At 39.7% G+C, this 22,609-nt stretch overlaps 1 protein-coding gene across 9 annotated transcripts; it reads right to left on the bottom strand.

The window, feature by feature from the left end:
* Positions 1–131: 131 nt before the first annotated feature.
* ZNF207 (zinc finger protein 207) lies at positions 132–22,210 on the bottom strand. 9 transcript variants are annotated; one of them, XM_068151066.1, is made up of 13 exons: positions 22,030–22,209; positions 20,557–20,683; positions 19,974–20,112; positions 19,283–19,450; positions 18,521–18,596; positions 18,003–18,050; positions 15,871–15,971; positions 14,673–14,833; positions 13,782–13,874; positions 12,342–12,584; positions 11,445–11,607; positions 11,087–11,270; positions 10,523–10,867 (listed from the first exon to the last, which is right to left on the bottom strand). In XM_068151066.1, exons 1-12 carry the CDS (start codon positions 22,068–22,070, stop codon positions 11,110–11,112), a joined length of 1,521 nt encoding a protein of 506 aa, XP_068007167.1. In that variant the 5' UTR covers positions 22,071–22,209; the 3' UTR covers positions 10,523–10,867; positions 11,087–11,109. The 9 variants fall into 9 exon arrangements, with proteins under 9 accessions (XP_068007170.1, XP_068007167.1, XP_068007166.1 ...); XM_068151069.1 differs by having other exon boundaries at positions 132–11,270; positions 11,514–11,607; positions 22,030–22,210; XM_068151065.1 differs by having other exon boundaries at positions 10,523–11,270.
* Positions 22,211–22,609: the final 399 nt, after the last annotated feature.

The following is a 22,609-nucleotide window of genomic DNA, read 5'->3' as shown; positions in this document are numbered from 1 at the left end:
CTCTCTCATTGTCTATGAAGTTATGCAAACTGCAACATGAGTGAAGGTGGACTTCATACTTACACTTTGGAACAGCTAACATCCTTTGCAGTATCCTTCTTAAGAGGAGGGAAAAAAACATACACAGAAACGGTGGTTGACTTCTGTTTAATCAGAAACTGTTACAAAGTGCAGACACACATTACAGATGTGTATATGTGCAATGATCCATTCCTGAAGCATACAGTTCATAGAACGTTCCCAATGGATGCAAATGATGTTAGCTCCACATTTTCTTTGAATCTTCTTTATAAAGTGAATGCTATAAAGTTAAGCTAGTTATTGCTACTCGCATGCATTAAAGTGAGGCACATACTTACCAGTCTCTCTTGAATTAAATTCAGCATCGGTATTTTGCCACCTGTCTTTGAAAAAGATCAGTGATCCCATCCCTTTCATGCTACTTACACAAAAGCAGCATCAGGTCACAGCAAAAACCTTCATGACACTAACTCCTGTGGCTGGGCAGCTACTGAGAGGGGACATAATTCAATCATGCTTTAAGGTACTTTAAGAAGGTACTAAACCCAGTTTGGAGTCTAGGTTTGTTGCCCAGTGACCAGAATCTCTAAAGTGGTGATTCAAGGTTATTAAGCAGAAGTCTAAAGGAAACTGAAATGATTCACTGTTCCATATACACCACAGCAGAACTGGAAAGGAAGACTTGTGAACCACATTATACTGGACAGCTGTTGTAATGTTGTATCAGGAGCTGAGCTGCTCACCTGGTTACGAAAGCCCAGATTTCTAGTATTGGTTTTGATCCATTTTGGGAAAAACCCAAACTCAAACTTAATTCTATCAAAATGTCCTGCAATTAATTGCCATAAAACATTTCAGAGATGATGTTCTACTGGAGTTCATATGAGGATCTTCCCTGGAGAAATACACTTTTTGTTGATGCTACAGAGAACACCACTACCCTTTAGTTATCACCACCGATTGCCAGGCTGGTGCACACATTGTGCACTACTGTGACATTCTGCAAAATAACTCAGGAGCCAAAAGAATCAATCAGTTCTTCACTCCAACTTCTTACTGAGCATTGCATTTAGTATCAGCTAGGGTCACCCAGAGAAGAATGCATTCTTGTGAATAGGACACTGGCCTCACAGCAAGGTATCCCTGTCACTCATGCACATCTACCATTAAGATTTAGGAAATAAAGGCAGAGATAAGTAATACATTTTATTGTACTTTTTTTTTTTTCCCCCCTGTGGAGAGAAGCACACCTCAACCAAGAATGTGCATGGAGCTAGTTCTGCAGACACAGTAATTTAGTAGAGAACTAATGCAGTGAAGAAGCTAGGAGATGGGCTTCAAGTGCACCTCTTCTACATCCTGGGAAGATACAATCCCTTTGAAACATTTTAGGTTGGTACAATGCATTCTGCAGTGTCACAGAAGATTCTCAAATTCTAAAGTAAGCAACATTGCTGGAGGTGTCAAGTCACTACTCTACAGCATCCAAATGAGCTGGGAAAATGAAGGGTCTGTTGAGCTACCACACCAGTACATGATTTTCCCAATACCTAGTGTCTGTGTAATTATCCACCAATGTCAGAAGTGTCTCAAATTCAGTGTGACAACACATCCTTGAAGTGAACTCTAGCAGAGTTTTACAGCTCATCCAGTCACACCTGTACTACAGCACAGAAAGTGTTCATCTTCCATGCTGTTACATAGATGAAGTACACAAAGCTTAACAAAAGTAAATGTATGCAGCTATTCTGTGGACAAGGTTGCATCTTTTGTCCAACTCACCAAAAATAGATCCTGTTTTCTTTTTAAGGTGTGAAATGTTCTATAAAATAAAAAGCTAAAGTTTCCAGGAATGTGGAATAGAGCAGAAGCATTAAAAGAAAAAAAAAGGGGAAAAAGAAAACCAGAGCCAGAGTAGTAACTCTGGAGTAAGATAAAATAGCTGTGTAAAACACATCTTTAGATAGTCTTTGAAGTGTGAAATTTCCCTTAAAAGTGCTTTAAGGTATCACCTACCCACAAGTGTACTTAAAACCAATACAGATCCTCCAAAATAAGCAGGATGTTCACTCACTACTAAAAACGGTAGTAGATAACAGATACATTCACAATTCAGAGACCAAAATTCCCCTCATGTATTTAAGTGGAATCATTTGAACAAATTATTTCAAATAGGAACAACAGGTACTTACAGATTAAACTAACCTGTACTGGCAGTGCTGTGGAATTTTTCTTCTCTACCAGTAAGTAGCAAATGCTGAAATTCTGCTGCTAGTTAACAGAAACACAAATTGTATTAAATCAAGGAGTTTAATCCAAAATTGATTTTTTTTTTCATTTAAAAAGTTGCCAAACTTCAATTACTGCCATTTATTCCTTAAGAAAAGCATATGAAGTAAAGGCAACTATAAAACTAAAGTCAATTTGCTCTTTTCTGATAATTTTCATACATAAGCCAGATGTTTAACAAAGTAATCCTGTTGCCTTCCACAAACAAAGGAAATCACAATACTTACATTGCCAGGTTCCTTCATTAAATAGTCTCATAGAGTGTGTTTTCTTATTCTAGACTTTACAAATCAAAGAACAAAGTGTACTTTTTCCCACTAGAATTTAAGGGACAGAAGCTAAAGAATTCAGTGCAAGTAATATATATGCAAAGAACTCAAAAAAGAGGACAAAAGAAAAGAACTAAAATAAAAATGGTGTGCATGACATCTTTACCTCAAATCATACATAAATTCCCAAGGACTCAAAAGGACTGCAATGGCTTCATTTGGTTCTACAGTGTTAACTGCTGGTAATTCAGAATTGCTGTTAGTAAAAACCATTTACACATAAGGGCTACTCAGGGCAGCAGAAACTGAAATTCTGCATACGACCCCTCATTTCCGAACAGTACCTGGGAACATGGTTGACATTTAGAGAAAATATAAGCAATAGAAACCAAGATGACAAGAAGGTGAATCTGGTATCAGGCAGTAAGCTAATAGATATATGCTTTAACTGCTCATATGAGAAGATTTTAAGGAAGCTTTCAAGCTCTTCAAGTTGCGTGTTGGTTCACTTTTAGTTAAGATGATAGCGGCATTAAAATTCTATTACTGAATAAGACTTTACCGTCTTTAAGCCCCTGAGAAATAAAAGCCTTAAGTTCAAGACAGTCATGATGGAGCAGTTAAATCCATCATCATTAAACCTGCAATACTGCTCATTGTTCCTACTGCAAGAAAGCACAAAAGCCTAAAACCAATCAGTGCAGACTTGGCTCAGGAGGTGCACTACTCACTACTCCCAACAATGATAAGTGTATAAACACCAATCCTCACCAGGGACAGTCAACAGTGACTCATCAGGATGCTAAGAACTAGGGGCTGAGGATAACATCCTGGATCCCATGGTTCTGGACAGGATATGAGTGGCTTCAAAAGCAGTAAGCTGTGTGTGTCTGGCTCCCTCTTAACAGACCTTCACAAGGCAAATTAAAAAATGCATTCACTACACAACAAGATCTACAAATAGTGTACTTAAGCTCTCTGACAATCAAAAGAATGCATCCAGCTGCTGTCTGAAGTAAGAAAATTCTGTTGTTTTTTTCCAGAGCCTCAAAAAGTATGTTATATAGGCTACACTTTAGAACCACTTCAGTTCTATCTTGATCCCTTCAAAGTCTGCCTCAAAGCTTTCCTTACTCTCCCCTACGCCCACTATTACAGGACAATATGGTAGCCACTGATAGCTGCATTTTTACAGAACCCAGACACTATCACTATTCCAGGTCCGATTTTTTGATCCCAAGCACATACACTTCAAAAAAACAAAAGAAGTCCTTCTGCTAGATTTATGTTCTCCAAAGCACTGAAGTGCTCCCATCTTTATTGGGAAAGACACAGAACACATTATGAACTCATGACCCAGTTCTGAAGGCAGCCCAAACTTTGAGCTTTATGGGCCACATCACATCTCAGGGGGTGCAAATTCACCCAATACCAATAACTCTTTAAAACAGCAAGCTGCACAACTCTGTGAGACCCAGACTGCTGCAATGCTAGGAGCTCCAGCACTGGAGTGCCAGCAGAAGACACTCTACCCCTCAATAAAGGGATCTTGGTTACTGTGTACGTTTTCAACTATCCCCCTTAGATCCATACCAGAAGGCAGGGAGGAAAACATCACTAACAGAACTTCTGAACGAGTAAATTATGAACCATTTCCAGTAGACTGGAAAGTTACAAGCTGCTGGTCTAAGAAGCTGAGGAGATACTCCCAGTCAAAAGCAGAGGCATTATGCTATTCTTGTGGACAGAAAGACTGCAGCAGTTGCACGTTTCTTGAAGGCAACAAACACAGAAGAACACTGTGCATCTTTACTTGCAACAAATATATGGACAAACTTAGTCTGTGGGAAGAGTAACAGCAATGTAACCTGCTAAAGCTACCAACTCCCACAGAGAGAGGCCTTGTCCTGTCCAGTCCTTCACAGGCTTACAGAAAGGACAGGAATGGAAAGTGAAGGTGTGACCTACCCATCAGAAATTAGGAGCAGCATAGCTAGAGTTGAAACCTCCTTTAATTGACATGGTAACACGCAATGGAATTGTCTTGATGTCAAATGTATCTTTCAAAAATAGATGGTGCGAAATTAATCCTGGGACTATCTAAAAGTAACTGTTTTGCTCACAAAACATGCCAGAACACTAAGAAATTGTTTACTCACTCCAAAAGCGTTAGTACACTGAGCGTAAACAGTGACACAGTGAGAACAGGTACTGTATTTTGGAGACCTTTTTTCCTCCAACATGTCAAACCTAATTATCTTCAACAAAAAAACCAATCAAAGTAATGGCCTGAATGCAGAGATGTATAGTTCTCAGCGGAGTATCAATTTTTAAGCTATAACCTAAGTGTGGATCTAAGCAGAGTACTACACTGGGACAGAGCAGGTATCTGAATTTTAGCTGTGTGCATTTTATGACAAGCTAGCTGAACATGAGGAGCTAGATACAAACTACCCAATGCTGCATTGGTCTTAAATGGAAACAGATGAAAGATCAGTATCAGGCATCTGAAAAGTACCTGTTTTTCATTTGAGTCTGTAAGAGATGCAGATACTTGAAGCAAGTGCAATATTGCATATTGGTTTTGGTTAAATGGTTTCCTTAGATATGCCAGAGAAGAACTAGGCCAAACGCTCCTGAAGACTAAGTATGTGGGAAGAACCCAGTTGCATCAGTACATATCTCAAAATGTTGATCTCATCTTCACTATTAGTGAGGGCAGCTCCACAAAGAGAGTTAGAAAAGCAATGTCATGCTCAGTAATCATTTGGAAACAGTTAACAGAGGACAGGTCAGTTTTCCAGTCAAGACTGGGGCAGTCTTCTACGGGAAAAATGCAAAGGGCAGAGTACAGATGGTAGGGGGGAAAAGAGTACCACAGGACCATGACATCCACTCTTGTAAGTAAGTTAAGAATTGCAATTCCATCCTTGAATTAAAACTACTGGAAATCCCATTGGGAGGTCATTATTTAGCAAGATCTTGAGGAAATGAAACACAAGTCTATACTCACCAGAAACCACCACAAATATTAATTAAAGAGATCTGAAGAATTTTAAGAAGTTATAAAATGTGACTCCCAACATTTCACTGCTCATAGGCCGCAAGACCACCTTGGACAAAACCTGTTCTTCTGAAGCTGAAGACTTTAAACAGCCTCAAGCATTCAAAACCAATGTAGCTGCAATAGAGTAAGCAGCAACACTCCAACTCATTTTCCTTCGCAAAGGGTAGAGGTTTTTTTGCTAGTCACTGTATGAAGGAGAACTCCAGGTATGCAGATACCCAAGCAAAAGCTGAATATGTAATAGAATTGCACAAGGTTTCAAAGACGTTCTATGCCTGTCAGTGTTGTTGCAACAAATACTGTCATGTTTGTGATATTTGGGAGATCAAGGAAAAGGTTTTCCTAGAAAATTACAAACTAGAAAAGGTGTGGCTTACATTTCTCATTCTTCTACTTTACCAACTTGGATCTCTATTTCTTCAAGGGCTCTACATTAATATTTGTTGTGGTGCAGCTCTCGTATTCAGCCGTGCTAACTCCAAAGGAACTTGTATTTGGTAACTTAGGCTACACAATTTTGTGACTGTAAATGTCACTTATTAATTAAAACCTAAGCATTTTAAGTGTTTCACTACACACATCTCCCCAGAAGAGAGAACATTAGTAGTCAGATTACCAAACCCAAACACAGCACAAATGCAATGAAGGGAAAGAGGGGGAAGGGAAATTGTGGCTGGAGGACTACCTGAGCAGCGTTCTGTTAAGAGAAAAGGTACCAAGACATCTTAAAACATGTTCCCTCCCCCTAAGACTCTTCAAAACACAGTAATAAAAAGATTAATATTAATATAGAGCCCATCTACCAAAAGAATAAAAAAACCTAAATTAAAATAAACTTAGGGGCCTTCACCAAACTTGCTGCAAGTTTGGGGACATAAATATCCAACAGCCATAAAGCTGTGAAAGCCCCCAGAATGAATAAAATAAATCCCACTTGCCTCAGACTGAACAGGGCAACACTGAGACTCTGCCTCAGCCTGTCCTATGGCAGGGCTATAGGAAGAAGAAAAATTTAAATTTTAGAAAAAACATGACCCAATTAAGTAAAAGACATGCATTCAAAGTTAACAAAATTCCAGTGATCAAGCAAATGAAAGAAAATTACTGCTATAGCACCTATTTTGTTAGGTCCAAACACTGCTTTTCATAGCTGGTAGCTATTTCTGAATTGGACAGTTTGTTTTGCTTTGTATCTTGATCAATGGAACGTAAGTCAGTTGTCTTGGGGCATTTTTCCCATCACTGATAGTATTTACTGCACTAGTTCATAAGAGTTAATGATTCCATCAGCCACTGAAAATGGTCATCTTCCCCTGAATATTTATGTAGAAGCTAGACCAGTACAATTATTAAGACATTTACTATTACACTTAAGTGTCATTAGATACCATTTGAAATTGCAGCCCCAGCTCATGGACTGGTGCATCAGTCAAATTAGACTGAAGAGTCATAATGCCCTTCTTGCTCCTTATAATACTGAAGAAATCTTGGTATTTTAGTTTTTATCTTGTATGCAGAATTCTTTGGTTGCTGTAATTGAAGGTTATATATTCCACTCAATTTTATCCAAGTTTTAACAAGGTAAGTTATAAAGTTGTAAGTACTGTTCAAGATCTCCATACACTAAAAATAATTGCAGAAACCATAGAAGGCAGATGCAGCTGAATTTGTTTCTAGAAGCTTGTTCATATTGTCCCATGCATGCACAGAGCGAGGAACAGTTATCCACTGAAATTATTACATGTACATCCCAGCCTCAGATTTATTATCAGCACTTAAAAGTCTAATCTATGAAAGAAAAAAAAAAATCATCCAGAAGTTCCAAAAGAAATTTTTAGTTCACATAAACCAGCTAAGTTTTCAAGACTTTATTTAAAGCAACCTTTGCTGAAGGCAGGAAGATATTCTAATGGCAGAATGAAACAGTGATGTAAAGGCTTCTGAAAAACTAGCCCAGGCTTTTCCATGCCATTCTCATCCCTTTTTCTCTAAAAACCAGCAAATGAAATCAGCCTCTCAAAGATATTGAAAGACCATGGATAAAATAATTTAGAATTTTTTTACACATGTCCTAGATGCTATAAATTCTAAGTAATTTGCTAAATATACTTCCCAGCTGTGTTTGAAGTTTTTGTGCAGCCTGGCTTTTTCTATTCATTATTTGCATTATGTTCCTGTTTAAAGATTAATCAAAATCCACCTGCAAGTTTTAATTTTCCTGTGAGATGTGCCATAGCAAATGTAGGCAACAAGTGAAAACCAACCTTCTACCTACATAGTGATCTCACTAGAGTCCTGCAACAGATGTAAAGGAGAAGCTGTTCTGTAATTATAAATGCTTCTGCAATCTCTTACCAGTGAGAGATTAACTACAGCAAAAACCTGTCTGCATAGCTGCCTTACATGAGGGATTTTGCTGGAACAATTGCAGTGATTAAAATTCATACTGCAAGTCAAGCCTTAGTCTTTACAGAAGCAACTGCCTCATTCGAAGTAGATTTTGTCTCTTTGGGAAAATGTACCATAAATCCAACTCTCTGAACATTAAGAAGCAGCATCCAAAGAAATGAAGGCAGGGACCAACAGACAACATAGGCACTGAAATACCAGTCTGGTTAGAAAGAAGTACACACAAGAGAAACAAGAGGAACTAAGGAAAGCTACATCTCAGCTCTCACAGCACAGAAAGGAGAAGCAGGCAAAGAAGTGTCTATGTGAAAAAATCATGGAGAAATTGTTCACCTGCTTGCTGAAGATTTTTAGAGCAGCATACGAAAAACAAGTGGCAGTACTTAGTTGAGGGATTACCATAAACAGCACTGCTAAGGAAAGTTCAATCTTAAAATGCATCTAAGTTGTAAGTTGTACTATTAGCTACAAAATAGTGGTATTACTACAACAAGACATTTACTATTTAGAAGAAGGAAACTCTTAGTACAACTTGCAGAATACGCTGAGTTAACAGTACATGCAGTAAGGTTTTCAAGGTTTTATCCTAGAAGAACGGATCTGAAAACATACCACTGAGTTACAGACAGACACCAAAGGGAGAAGGAAGGTATTTACTACAGGCAGGAGGGCAAAGCATCCTTACAGCAACAATATAATCTTCAGAAAAAGCAAGAAGTTCTATAGTTTTAAAAGGAGAATTAAGATCCATTTATCTGTAGTATTACAGAGAGGATAAATGTAAGATACTGGGGGGGGGGGGGGCGGAAATAATAAAAAAAAATTCCAGTGTTTTGTCCTGGAATTATCTTCATTAAAAAAAACACCAAAGAAAATCAGAGTATAAAAGCACTGCCTAAGCAAAAGAATTTTATCTGTTAGACTTATGTATAAACCAAGATGACAAGCTAACAAAAGATCTGCCATCAAGGCCCACTCAGCACATTTGCAAGCCAAATACTGCACATCTGACAGGTGAGCAGCAGAGAGCAGTGGTCAGAGAGAACTGCTTCTCAACAGAGGCTTGGAGTTATGGTCTTAGAACTGTGGAAAACACTTCCAGAGCAGTGCCCGATAATTCTTAACGGTTCAACTAAGGCCATTCAGCTGCAATCAGAAAATGCTCTAGTACTTTTATGAGCCATTCCATGATCACAAAGAAACAATGTAGTATTTTAACTATACTGGATTTTTGGACCATTAAGAGCCAGTCACATGAAATACTGAAGAGCAGCTAAAAAGTATTCTCAAGACTTTCAACAAAGAGCCAAAATGCTTGGTATTGTAATTAAGTAAAAAAACCTCCAGTCTACAAAATCATCTGGGGAACATGAACTGACACACAAATGCTGCTAATCTTTCTAACCTACCCTAAAAGAAGAGATATCCCCTTAAATCGTACAGATGAGGCTTGAGGCTGGAACATGTATTTAAAGTTGACCTGCAAATGAAAAATTCACCACCCATTTCCTCCCCTCTTGTGAAGAGCCTAGAGAAGGTCTTGCTTCCCTCCAGAAAGTCTCCCTCTGCAGTTTCATATTCATAAGAAATACATCACACTAACACAGTGATGTTAGATGTACAGAGAATTACAGCCTTGACAGTAGTTTATCACTTCACATATAATCAGATAAATATATGTATAAACAGATAAATGACTAATTCAGAGAGGGAAGACCTCTCTTTGACAATTGTAATAAAGACTGAAAGGTCTCTTACTTGACACTTCTGATAAATGGCTCGAGAAATAGCCAACACCTGATCACAGCATACAGTGGATGGTTCATCTTTCAGACTCTGAGATCTAAAACTCTGAATATTTGAAGTAAAAATATAGCATATAATGTATTTATACTCTTGCCTCTTTTATACACTGAGAAGGTGGTCAAGCTACTTTTTCTCTTTTGCAGGTCAACTTCAATACATCAACTGGAAGTCACTCACCCATGTGGCATGCACCTAAGCTTCTAGAAATCTTCACCTAAAAGGCTCCTGAAATTCGTATGCATTTGCACACTTAAAGAGAGTCAGTCGAAGAGTAAACTAGCAGGATACATCTGGCACTAGGATGCATCTCAGAGCAAACACTTTTACATCCTGCAAGTAAGTGCCAGGACTAGAAATCATTTCAAATTTATTGAGGACAAGAAAGCACAAAGAAACGAAACACAGGCATTGAAAGAAGTTACAACCAAGAACTAAGATGTGCCTCCTGCAGCCTCATTTTTGAGGAGTCAGTTAATAAGTGTACAGGTCTTTGTCTACTGAGATGTGCAGCTAAAGAGTAACTTAATTTTAGACCAAGGAATTCAGATTTTATCAAAACAGCACCAATAATTGTTTTCCTTATACCAATAGCTACCACAGCATGCATCTGTACAAACCTTTCAGGCAGTTGTCCACAGCTGGTCACGAATAAAAAGGCATATAAATTTTTCTCTCCTTTTATTACAATGAAGTTTATAACGGTACAGAAAAGTCACACGACCTTAGTGGGTCAGTTTACTTAAACCCTGGAACAGGAGGAACTCTAAATACATTAAATATTGTTACAAGTTCAGACTTAAATGTACAAGTAGTTGGGAACAGTTACAGCCCTCACCAAACTATGTTGGGGACGTGAAGTCCAACAGCACTTGAAGTGCTGTGAAGGCATCATTTCACAAAGAGCAACGTAATGTTACAGAACTTGCCTTTAAGGTGGTATGTTCATGTAATTCCAGCGCCTTCACAATTTAACGAACCATATTTACTATACTTCACTTCTAAAAACCTAGATGAAACATGAAAAAGAAGCCATACAGTATAAATTGCAACATCAGGAAAAGTTCCTGTTATTATTCCAAATAATTTTCCCATGTAAAGTAAGAATGTCCGATAGCTTCTTGCATGTGGGAAGATACTTATTTTTTTAAAGTCACAATGAAGCTTTAATTGACGGAAGCTCGGCTATATTAACAGCACAAGATGAGAAAAGGTTTAATCTCCAAACCTATTAGAGCGTGTGTAGGAGCATCAGTAGCGGCCACCTTGTGACATTACAGGAGGTCTCATTCCCATTGGAGGTCGAGGAGGTCCACTTTGGTAAGGGGGCACCATCGGAGGTCCCTGACCGTATGGAGGCATCGCTCCAGGAAGATACCCTGGCATGCCCTGGTGATGAGCACCATACTGACCTATAAACAGGACATTTAAGATGCAAAGAAGAGGGTTTTTAAAAAGAAAGGCAGAAGTTGTATTTAATGAAAAGCTTCACCCCCCGCCAGTATCTGCCACTTCAAGGTTTTCTTAGAATTTTATAGGGAAGGTAAATGTATTCAAGAGAAGAAAGCTGGGAAACTTAGGATTACCATGAGGTGGCATGGGAGGTCTCATTCCTTGTTGTTGGGGAGGAATTCCTGGCTGTGGTGGCATCATACCTCCAATTGGTCCAACCGGTGGATTACCCAAAGCAGCTTGTCCCGGTCGAGGAAGATTACGCTGATATTTAGGCAACTGTGCCCTTCTCTCTTCCTAAAAACCAGGAACAGACAACAAGCACAACACAATGTAAGGCTAAAACTCAGCTAAAAATAAAATACATCAAAAGTGTAACAAAGTAGATTGCAAGTACTAAACTGTTTCAATTATCTTCAAAGTTCAAGACTGATACCAGTAACATTAGAGAGTAGCATTTGGATTTTTCTCCCTCCCTTCAAAGTTACAGCATTAACACTGGCCAGTCTGGCACTCTGCACACAAGATAGGTTCTCCTCCTTTCTCAGCTAATAAAGTCTTTTCCTGGTAACAAGGTGAGATAAATACAACTCTAAAGATACCTGAGCAGAAATGAAGGTTCATGTAAAGCTCATCTGTTTTATCCATCAACTCCCTGTTCCTGGTTGCTGTAACAGCAACACAGTCACCTCAACCTGTTACAAGTTTCCAGCCCTACACTCATTAGCTCTACTTAATTTCATGTTCAAGTAACATGCAAAGAACAAACTGTATTTTAGACTGAGTAATCTCCTACCACCACCAAAAATAAGACTCAGATCTACAGCAAGTTCATTGCAGTAAGCCAGTCACCACTTTGCAACTGAAGAAGTTAGCTGGAGGTGTGGCTCTGCTACATGAAATCTGCACCATCTGCACTCTCTCAGTTATTAAAATACATATAATACACAGCACAGAAGAAATTCTATTTAATCAGCCATATCAGCATAAACTGCATTTTTCAGTAAGACAACAAAACTATTTTAACTTACCAGTGATATATCCTCATCTGGATGGATCAACTTACTGGTTGCACTGGTTGTTGTGAGGGTAGCTGGCTTACTTGTTATAGATGTGGCTGGCTTAGCTGCAGTACTGTTTGTCGTGCTAGTGGTTGAGGCTGTAGACTGCGTGTAAGCAGGGAATGTAGGTTTGGGGGGCTCTGTTGTTGTTGCAGGTGTAGCATTCAAGGGTTTGAAATCAGTACCAACCGGGCCTGGCACAGCTGCTGCAGCCTGTGAAACACAGAGAGAGGTGAATCAATATTTATTTCACAAACCCAAAGAAAACTTCAGTGATGTCTGTTAGACCACTGAAACCTTCCAGTGAGATACATAATCAAAACAAGCTTGACAAAAGTAAAAGTTCAGCCTTATTGCATACTACAGCAACGGAAAACAAGACAAAATAAAACCCAGTATATACACATACACACACACAGAGGAAAGTCTAAAAATCTGCAGGTCAAAAGCCACAACTGAATAAAAAAAAAAAAATAAAAAATAGTAACAACAAAGTCCTCCCATTATCAAAATTGTTATCTCAAATACTGAGTTTGGTAAATGTCTAAACCTTTCCTGAATCACTGTTTCATTAAGAGCCTGTAAATAAAAATTCACTGTTCTTTCACTGAATTATTAGCATACTTTAGCAACCATTAGAGTACAACTCAGTGTTAAATGTTCATTAAAATTAAGTATTTAAGAGATGTTTAAATATTCAAGAAAGCTCTATTGTGTCAGGGGTTTTAAGTGTTTTCTCTATGGAAGCACTGCAATATTTTCCAAGTACTGTGCCTCTCAATAGATCTTTAAATCTCACTTGCGAATCAACAGTCACCTGAAGGCAGACACAAGGTCCACTATAGATTCCAGCATCTCATCTTTTCTTTTTTGCCAGAATTCAAACTGCTGACGAGGAAAGTTTGCTTTACCAAGCTCACCCTGAAGACACAGCAATTTCCAAGGCAAGTTTTCATTATGAGAATGCTTTTGTCTTTGGTCACTTCGTATCTACAATCCCCTTAACTTTCCAATCAAAATAAAGTATTTCAAATTTTTGCATGTTAGTGCAAATTACAAAATTCCCTGTGTAAGGATGTACCATTTAAACAACAAACTAAAAAGCCTTCACCATGCATCAAGCTAACCACTGCCCACTGAAATGCATTTAACTGCTTTCATGCTTTTTTAACCCTTTAGAACCAGGATGTGTAATTTTGTTCTTTCACACTAAGAGAAATTGGGCACTTTGATAGGCTTATTTCTAGTAGGATGCAACTCACAGTCAAGGACTCTGCGGTTTTACCAGCTAGACAATCAGAAACTGAACAGAAATTATCTGGAGATGTTTAGTCAATTTTAGGTGTTACAGAACGGTCCAAAGGGTTAAGTTGCAAAGCAATTTGTTTTTAACTGTGACTTCCTGCGTACTTGTGCTGTGCTAGGAAACAGAGCGTTAGAAGATGCTGACAGACTTTCTGAATTGGAGGAAGCTGCACTTGAGCTTGTGACAGGTGTCCCCATCTGTAGCACAAGAGAAAGGAAACAGTGAAAAGTCTCCAAACAAATGGGTGGAAAGTATCCAGGTGAAAGGATTTCTTATGCTTAGTCCTCTCTTCCAAAAGGACTGTGGTTTTCTAAACATCTTCCCTGCAGAAGTCCCAAATGCAAGCAGTACACTACAAAGGTTTCTGCAACATACTTGAGAGCAAGTAAGAACTTCAGGACTTACACACAAATACAATCAAAGGGTAAAGGACACAAGCCACTATCAATTCCCCACCTCCCATCCCAAAACATTTAAATGAATTACTACTACCCTAACTTACTCCTCAACTTTTTAAATTAAAACCCATGCTAATTCAGGCAATGTTTAGCAAGACCACAGGATAAATTAGTCCATCTGTGAGTGGAGAGCCCATTATGAAAAGAACAACAGAGAAAAGTCATGTCAAGGTCAGTTTGTTGGAAATTTTAGGTAAAGCTCTGTCATCAGACTCCCGTATCTAACACACCCCTTCACCCACCCAAAACACGCATATAAATGACAAACTACAGGGATTAAAGAAGTGTTTTGCCTACTCCTTTCTTCCCCACATGCTCACAGAACTTCTGTCTGGTTTCATGGCTGTTTTAAGACAAACAAAAGAATCTTTTAAAAATTCAGTCAAGCACTACACCGAATTAAACTCGAGAATCAACATGAGCAAGAAATGCAACCAGTCATTTCTTAGACCTCCTCAATAACAAAGAGCAGGCAGCGCTGCCACAGAGACAATCTGCATGATGTAAGACCAGATTCCAGGCTATGAGATACCTTACCTGCCCTGCACTTGGGAAGAGCGGTTTAGTAACTGGAGGCTGGGGGGTAGGTGCTGCTGCAGCAGGAGCTGGGGGCCTGTTGAGTATGCCAGGTGCTGTAACAGGCTGTGCTTGTGTCATTGGAGGCATCCCAGGACGAGGACCAACTGGTGGTGGCATGCCTGCAGACCACAACAAATTGGTAACAGATCAGACTGAGGGCAGAATCCCTTAGAGGATTGTCTTCGGTGTTCCTTAGAGGACTGTCTCCCCAAGGAAGATGGACTTTTAAGACAGTAACATAAAACATGACAAAGGGTCCTTCCAGCAATCACCAATCAATGTTCATGCACAGGCAGTGACCTCAAACACTTCAGAACAATACTGAACTGTATTTTGTACTAAAGCCTCAATGAAAAAGTTTATACTCTCAATAAATCACTGCAATTACTGTTTCTAACACAGGGCTGCAGTGCTGGATCCACTGTTACAAAAATCCAACTGATGCAGCCATTTCCAAGGGGATCATAGCTTTGACCAGCTTTGCTGTGGGTCCTTAGCAAAGTGGAACAGTGACACAAAGCTGCTTTTTCTAGCCCATCATCGCGATACACGTGCTTCGTACGTGTGGGGCACTAGGAGACCCTCAGCCATGGGAAGTGAGCAGCTTACAGAGGTTCCAGCATACTCCTGTGCTTAGGTAACTAGGCCTAGCAGCTTGCTGCCTCCTCCTCCGAGGAACACAGGCAAACTAGCACATCTCAAATCACCACACACAGCTGCTGGTCAGCTGGAACACCCTAAGAACTTAAGGCTACTTAAGAGCTGCGTAAGCTCAAGAAACATCCCTTCTAGCTATGCTTAAGAGACCAAAATTGCAGTCAGATTCTTCACATAGCAGGTTCATTACTTGACTGTATCACCAACATTAATTTCTTCTTTCCCACATTTTCAATCATTACAATTTTCCAGCTGCAGCACACACAATAAACCCAGAACATACAACAAACAGAGAAAGTGCACCAAGTAAAGAAACTAAGATCTCTTTTCCCCCTTTATAAATAATAGTAATCAAAAGTCATAAATCAGTCCCTTCAACTGTACACAAGAGTGATGCCTGTAGCAATCAGTCCAAACTTATGTAGTGGCCTGAGTCTGCACATTCTTTATAGAAATCCTAAATCTCAGTGAAAAGGAATAAAAATAATGAAGCTCTCACCATAGCATGAGTTCAACAATCCTGACCTACCTGGTGGCATACCAGGCATAAGAGGTGGTATTCCTGGCCCAGGAGGCATCATTCCACCCATTGGCATCATCCTATTGAACAGAAAATGAGCACTGGTATCAACACTCATGACAAGATGTTAAGACAACTGCCACATGACCTGTATTTAATAGAAAATTTTGGTAAATGATTTCAGGAAGCTCTCAGAAGCAATTCAAAACCACAGTCTGAAGTATTTTCCCACCAAAAAAAACTCCCCCAACCAACCAGGAATTTAAAAATAAAACCAAAACCACACCACAATAAAACCCACACACCCAAAAAACACCACCACCAAGGAAACTCCCAAACACTTGTTACTGGAACTCTAATTCCTTAAGCTTTCGCTTCTATTATTATCAGAAGTGGTATCTCTTGAAGTCTGTTTCAGGCTACTAGCTTCAGCAGTGTTCCAAGAACTTCATCTTAGCACACTTGGAGCATGGGAAAGAAGGAAATCCAGCTAAACTCATATCACACTAACATTGCTGTACATCTATTACTCCTTTCCAACACCACAAATCTACTTGTGGTTACAGCACCTTCATATTATTTAACTTATCTTCCTTCCCCTAGTGAATGGCAAACAACCCAAATCTGTAGAAGTATCCACAAAATGCTGATAAAAGCAGAACAGAGACCAGAGTGTGAGAAAGCTTCTGGAGTTTCAATTACAGTAAATGCTCCCTATGCTAAGAACAGAAAAGTGGTATTTCAGTACTTTATTTTTTTTCAAATGAGAAGCCCTTATTAATACAGTCCCATCTAAACAACCTTTAATATAAGCAAATTCCTCTTGCAGAGAACTGCAGTTCCACAAAAAAAAAAATTTGCCTCCAGCACCAAGTGCTTTTAAATTGGGTGGCTAGAGATGAGTAGGCAGGATTTGTTTACCGGGAACAAAGTACAAGTAGCTTAGTTTTCCTTCAGTTCTTCCAGATGCTCTGGGTTGGATTGGGTAAATAAAGGAATGCTGATTACTTAAGTCAGCAAGGAGAGCAGATATGCATCAGCCAAGTGCACACTGCTAGGAAGCAGTCTTTATTTGTATGACAAAGTCAAGGCACCTTCGCTAGTGCCACTTCAAACCAAATACATCATCTTGAAGAGCTGAGCACTCATTCTGCAGACTGAACCCCAGTCTTACTTTCATTATCAACTTGCCCACCACTGATACAAAAGGAACAACCACCAAGCCAGAAGCAGTAATGGCTGGAAATGTAGCACCACCATCCCCTCTGGTGGGTTAATGGCTGGAAAGAGCAGTCAGTCCCACTTTCACACTGTCTGTTAGACCACCCAAAAATGTGCTGGATGCTCACTACCTGCTGCCACCAGAAACACAACTGAGAAACTGCAGGGATAGTGCTGTCGCACTAAAAATAAACCAACCTGTTTCCTACGTCCCAGCTCTTCTTTGCTCAGTTTTAAAGAGAAGACCATTGGGATAAGTAAGTAAAATTCAGATTAAACTAGGTAAAGTTTAACGCAACACCACACCCTCCTGCCTAAAGTTTCAGCCAAAATGGAAGTGCAGTGAAGTTCTGGCAATTATTGTCTTTCACTGGATGACACTACATTCACCTGAACAGTTTAAGGAGGAATAAGCACCAGCAAACCTGACAAAATTATTTTCCCTTTCTGCCCTGAAAAATTAGTCACAATGAGCATTCAACAAGATGATCCACTGAGGCATGATTTTTAAACTTAAAGCCTGTTAAAACAACTTGTATGTCTCAGAAAACACCTTTCACCTCAGTGAACTGTGTAACTTAGAAACAAAATGCCTTCAGAGTGTCCTGCAGTGAAAAGGATCAACCATGTGGTGCTGCACTCTGGTTCAACAGAGGCTGCAAGTTCCAAAGAGTCTATTTTGTAGGATGCATTTCTCGTAACACTTTTGTAATAATTTAGGTAAAGCATAAAAACTGCAGGTATTACACAATAACAAAGCCTAACCACAGTTTCCCCAAATTCTTAAGCAATAATCAGAGATTTTCAGCAAGACAATTTCACGCTTATCGAAAACATGACAGAAAATGGCATAATGAATGTACCTAGAATTACATTAATGAGATGCTTACATGTTTCCACCACAAAATGACTGCATGTATTTTCTCTGTTGAAGTAATCTGTGAAAATTTATGACAAAATCAAAAATCTAACTGTGATTTTTCCAAACACATGGTGTTTGGTGTCAACCCCAAACAAGCATAAAAATAACATCTTACTTTTGCTCAAAATACAAGGAAACTTTAAACTACCCAGCTGTATTTTTTCCTGTAAGGCTGATGACTGATAACCAGATGCACAATGTATGTGCAACACAGAAAGGAACAGTGGTTCACAGAAGGCTCTAAACCAACACAACAAAAATTTAATTACACTACTATTCAATAACATTAGAAAAGCAACACACTTCATATACATAAACTCACAGTTTTGCCCCATTTTTAATGTTGATTTACAGCCATCCAGTTCTTTGGCTAGTCTTAATTTGAAGGTTACAGAGTGCACATGTTCCTAATTCAAATTAGCTTTACTTTTCCTGTGACAACTTAAAATGCACAGTATGAAGATGGAAGTATTTCTTGCTACTTACCCAGGTGGCATTCCAGGCATAACTGGAGGCATTCCAGGCATCATCGGTGGAACACCTGCCATTAACGGTGGTATGCCTTGAAAGGAAACAAACATTTAAACAACAACATACAGTCACTAACATTTAAACAACTAACACTAACGTTTAAACAACTACAACAACATACAGTCACTAACAAATCTCAACCAATAAACTTAAGACTGGATAAATGCATTACAGGAAGCTCCAGAAGATTAGGTATTGAAATACCACTGCTTACTAACAATGACATACAAAAGATTATCTGCAAATGTGACCTAAGGTTATTGTTCTCAGTCCCACAAGAGCGTATAAATTTTCTAGTGTGTTTCTGAAATCATACTTGTAGTTTCAGAAAATATGGGATGTTTTCATTCACTCCTGTTGACCAAAATTATTTTTTCAACCTATCTATGGCCTGTGCACGGACTGCCTGCACTATGGTAGAAGTATCTAGGTATTGTGGCAGCCTTTCTGCCCCATTTCCAAAAATCTTCCTACAAAACACAATTGGTAAACTTCTAAAAGCACTAATCTGTATTACTACCACATTCCTTCAGTCTAGGTGCAAGCATTAAGTATCTTTGAAAGGAAACTGTGAGCACACACACACAGAAACTGCTTATGTGCACCTCAAAACTATTCTGTGACCTCAAACAGGCTGTATGAGATTATCCAGCATACAAGCAGCAATTTGTGCTCCTCCTCAGCTGTTCAGTAGTGTAGCTTCAAACACCATCTCACCTGGAGGCATCCCTGGTGCACCTGGCACAGGAGGCAAACCTGGTTGTGCCATTGGGGGAATGTACCCCTGCTGTGGCTGAACTTGCTGGGGTTGAAATGAAGTTGAGGCTGCAGATTCATCATCTTCATACTCATCAGAATCATCCTGCTGTTTCTTTTTCTGGCTCTCTGTTAGACAATACAAGGTATATGGTCAAATATATCTAGGATATTCTAACCTGAATGAAGATACTAACATTCAACTCTTACAAAATTACAAGAAAGAAAAACTCTGTAAGCCTACCTCTATGAAAGATAATAAAGAGAAGGAAAGCAACACAAACTCTCCCATTGGTAAATGTGTATCTTCCCTCCATGTCAGTCTCATGCTGTCCAGAATAATCCAAAGTGTGTTTAAACAGCAAAGATAACCAAGTATTTGGGCATCATCAGGTTTTTATCATTCCTTTTCTTCCCTTACTCTCAAAACTAAAATCACCATCCCCATATTCATTAGGTAACCATTACAGCTGCACTGGCATACAGCTACTTCCAGACAGGAAAAGAAAAACACCTCTCAACCTTTTACATAAGAGGAAAACATCCAGATTCTCTGCAGCCAGAGAATCTGAAAGGCAAGTCCTCTAGCATACAGCTTGGTATTGGTGTGAGACTAGGGAAATAACAGCTAGGTACTGAGATGATGCTTTACCCTGAGTTTTTTGTTCAAGTAACCTCCTCCGTTCCTCCATATCTTTCTCTGGAATGCCCTCCATGCCATAGATTTCCAGTTCAATGTCTGTTCTTCCAGGAATAGCATTAGGAACAGCATCTATTGTTTCTTTGTGTACCTAAAAAAAAGAAATAAAAGGAAACAAACAAACAAAAATCTGCTGAGCACAACTGAGGCTAAATTCTACATGTTTTCAGCCAGTTTCCAAACAAAAAAAGGAAAATCCTTGATAGGAAGAATCTCTCTTGCCAAGAATTTTCTTGGTATGTGCTTCCTGAGTGCTGCTAGTTACTATTAGCTTCTCGAATGAGTTTGCATTTGACTTCTGAGTGCCAAGACAATACCCTCCTGCTACATCCCAAAATGACAGCAGAGATCTCTGCTGCATATTCTCCATTATGCAGCTGACACCACAGGACTCCTGCTCTGCAGGAGACCACTGCTGTCTTTTTCTCAGCTTTTCAAGTTCTGGAAGCCCCAAACTCCAATCTTTTTAAGCTCACTATTAATTCCAAATCTACACACTGTTAATAATAGCTTAGTTAAGTATAAAACTTCTTACCTGCATGCAATGTATAGCTAAACCAGGTCCTGTATACAGTTTCTTATGACATATATGGCATTTAAAGTGCTTTGCTTTTTGATGCTGTATAAGGATTTTTTCATCATCAAAATCCCTGTTACAATACCTGTAGAAGACTGTTAAGGATGCATTTAATGCTGAAAATTACTTTCCGTAGAACAATATGCTAATTAGCACCATTGTGACTTTTCCTAAGGCAAGAAAAATGCATAGGAAGCATCTCTGAGCATTCAAAGTAGGACAAATACTTCATGGATGTCCGAAACCCATCGTCTCCCTCACACCATGCAGCATTTCTCTCTTCAGATAAGTACAAAACTGGCAAGATGTGTGCACAGTCAGGATCATATTCTTTGATTCCATACTCTTTAGTTAGAAATTCCTCTTGCTTTGCAATTACCCAGCTACCAATTCTTACCACACTGCATAATTTCCTGCAATCATTAAAAGAATTCTCTGGTTTTGAGTAGAAAGATTTTAAGTGAAGAACTTTCTGGACATCTGTGTGACAAGAAGCAAACTGCAATTTCCTTTCTACAAGTCAGCATTAATATTTCAGCAAGTACTTCACACAGACCTTCCTAAGCAAGAAAAATACACGCTACTTATTAGCTATTCCTTATTAACACAATTTATCCCTTGCTTCCACCAGAGCTCGTACTTTAATAGCTAAAATAGAAGTACAGACAACTTCCAACATAAATTGGTAAAAAAAAAAAATCTTATAATAGCTTATAAATTTATTTATTAAACAACTTAAGATTTGCCAGAAACATTTTAAAGTTGTAGCCATTCCTCAATGAAAAACGCATTACAAATTACTTTTTGTTTAGATAAAATCCACTAGTACTTCTTGGATAATAAAAAAACTATATGTACTCTGATGTGTAATTACAAATCTGAAAGCCTTAAAAAAAAAAAAAAAAAAAAAAAAAAAGGGTCTCCTCAAACGGTCAGTCTCTTTTAACCACATCAAACTCCCTTCCTAAATAACCGTATCGATACGGAGCAGAGACCACTAACGTATTTCCCCCCATTCCCCAGAGGCATGAAGATCGTCTCTCATTTTCTCCACGATCCCGGCAATCCTGCCTGGCCAGCAGGGGCAGCAGGCCAGGGAATCCGCGGCCTGCCCTGACTTTACGGATCGGACGCTAGGCCAAGGACTCAGCCGAAGAAGGCGGGAGCGGGTGAACTAGGCCGCGCGAGGAGGAAGGAAGCTGAGGAAGGGCACAGACCAGGCCCCATCCCCGCACTAAGGAACACAAAAATGCAACAGAACAATACACGGAACCAAGCGGTAATAGGGGTGAAGAGAATAAAACAGCTCCATCCCAGAAGAGAAAAAAGCCGGAGGGATAGGACGGGACAGACATTCGACCAAATCAGACCAGGCCGCTCCCCTCCCCCGCCCAGCTTCCCACATCTGCCTCGTCCCACGCAGAAGGATACCAGCACCAAGGCTTCAACTGCTTCTTCTTCTTACGGCCCATGGCGGTGGTGCCTTCGACTTACGCAGAAAGGAGACGGCCAAGCTCTCCCTGAACCGCAACGCCCGCACCAACCTCCCTACCGAAGCGAGGAAGGCAGACACAAAATGGCCGCCACGCTCCCTCCTGGCGCCACCGCCTCCGAGCTCCCAGCCTGCACCGCGGCGCGGCGGGAGAGGCGTGCCCACGTGAAGGGTTCCCGGATGTGTCATCGTGCCTTGCGGCGGCGCTGCTGGGTGGCCATTTTGTGTCAGCCTTAGGCGGGGAGATGTGAGGGAGTTTGTTCCTCGCTTTATGTTTAGGGTCAAGAAGCGACTCATCTTGCCTAAGAAATCAGACTGCGTGAGAAGCTGGTATCTCTTAAACAGGGCACTACGTGCAATGGCTTGCTGGCCACTCTACATGTGGCAGAGCAGGGGGAGTCCAGCGGTCTGAGAACGTTGTAAAAACCAGACAGGTTGAACCTTCACTCTCCAGAGCTTCCCCGGCTCTGCTCTGTTACATTCTATTGGGGGTCTCTTTCTGTGTTAGATTCCTGAGCA

The sequence above is a fragment of the Melanerpes formicivorus genome, unplaced genomic scaffold (genome assembly GCF_026170545.1).
Source record: "Melanerpes formicivorus ecotype bairdi unplaced genomic scaffold, bMelFor1.0.p_v2 SCAF_21, whole genome shotgun sequence".
In the NCBI taxonomy this organism is placed as follows: Eukaryota; Metazoa; Chordata; class Aves; order Piciformes; family Picidae; genus Melanerpes; species Melanerpes formicivorus.
The sequence above is the reverse complement of the archived record's forward strand: the minus strand, read 5'-3'. Positions and strand labels throughout refer to the sequence as shown.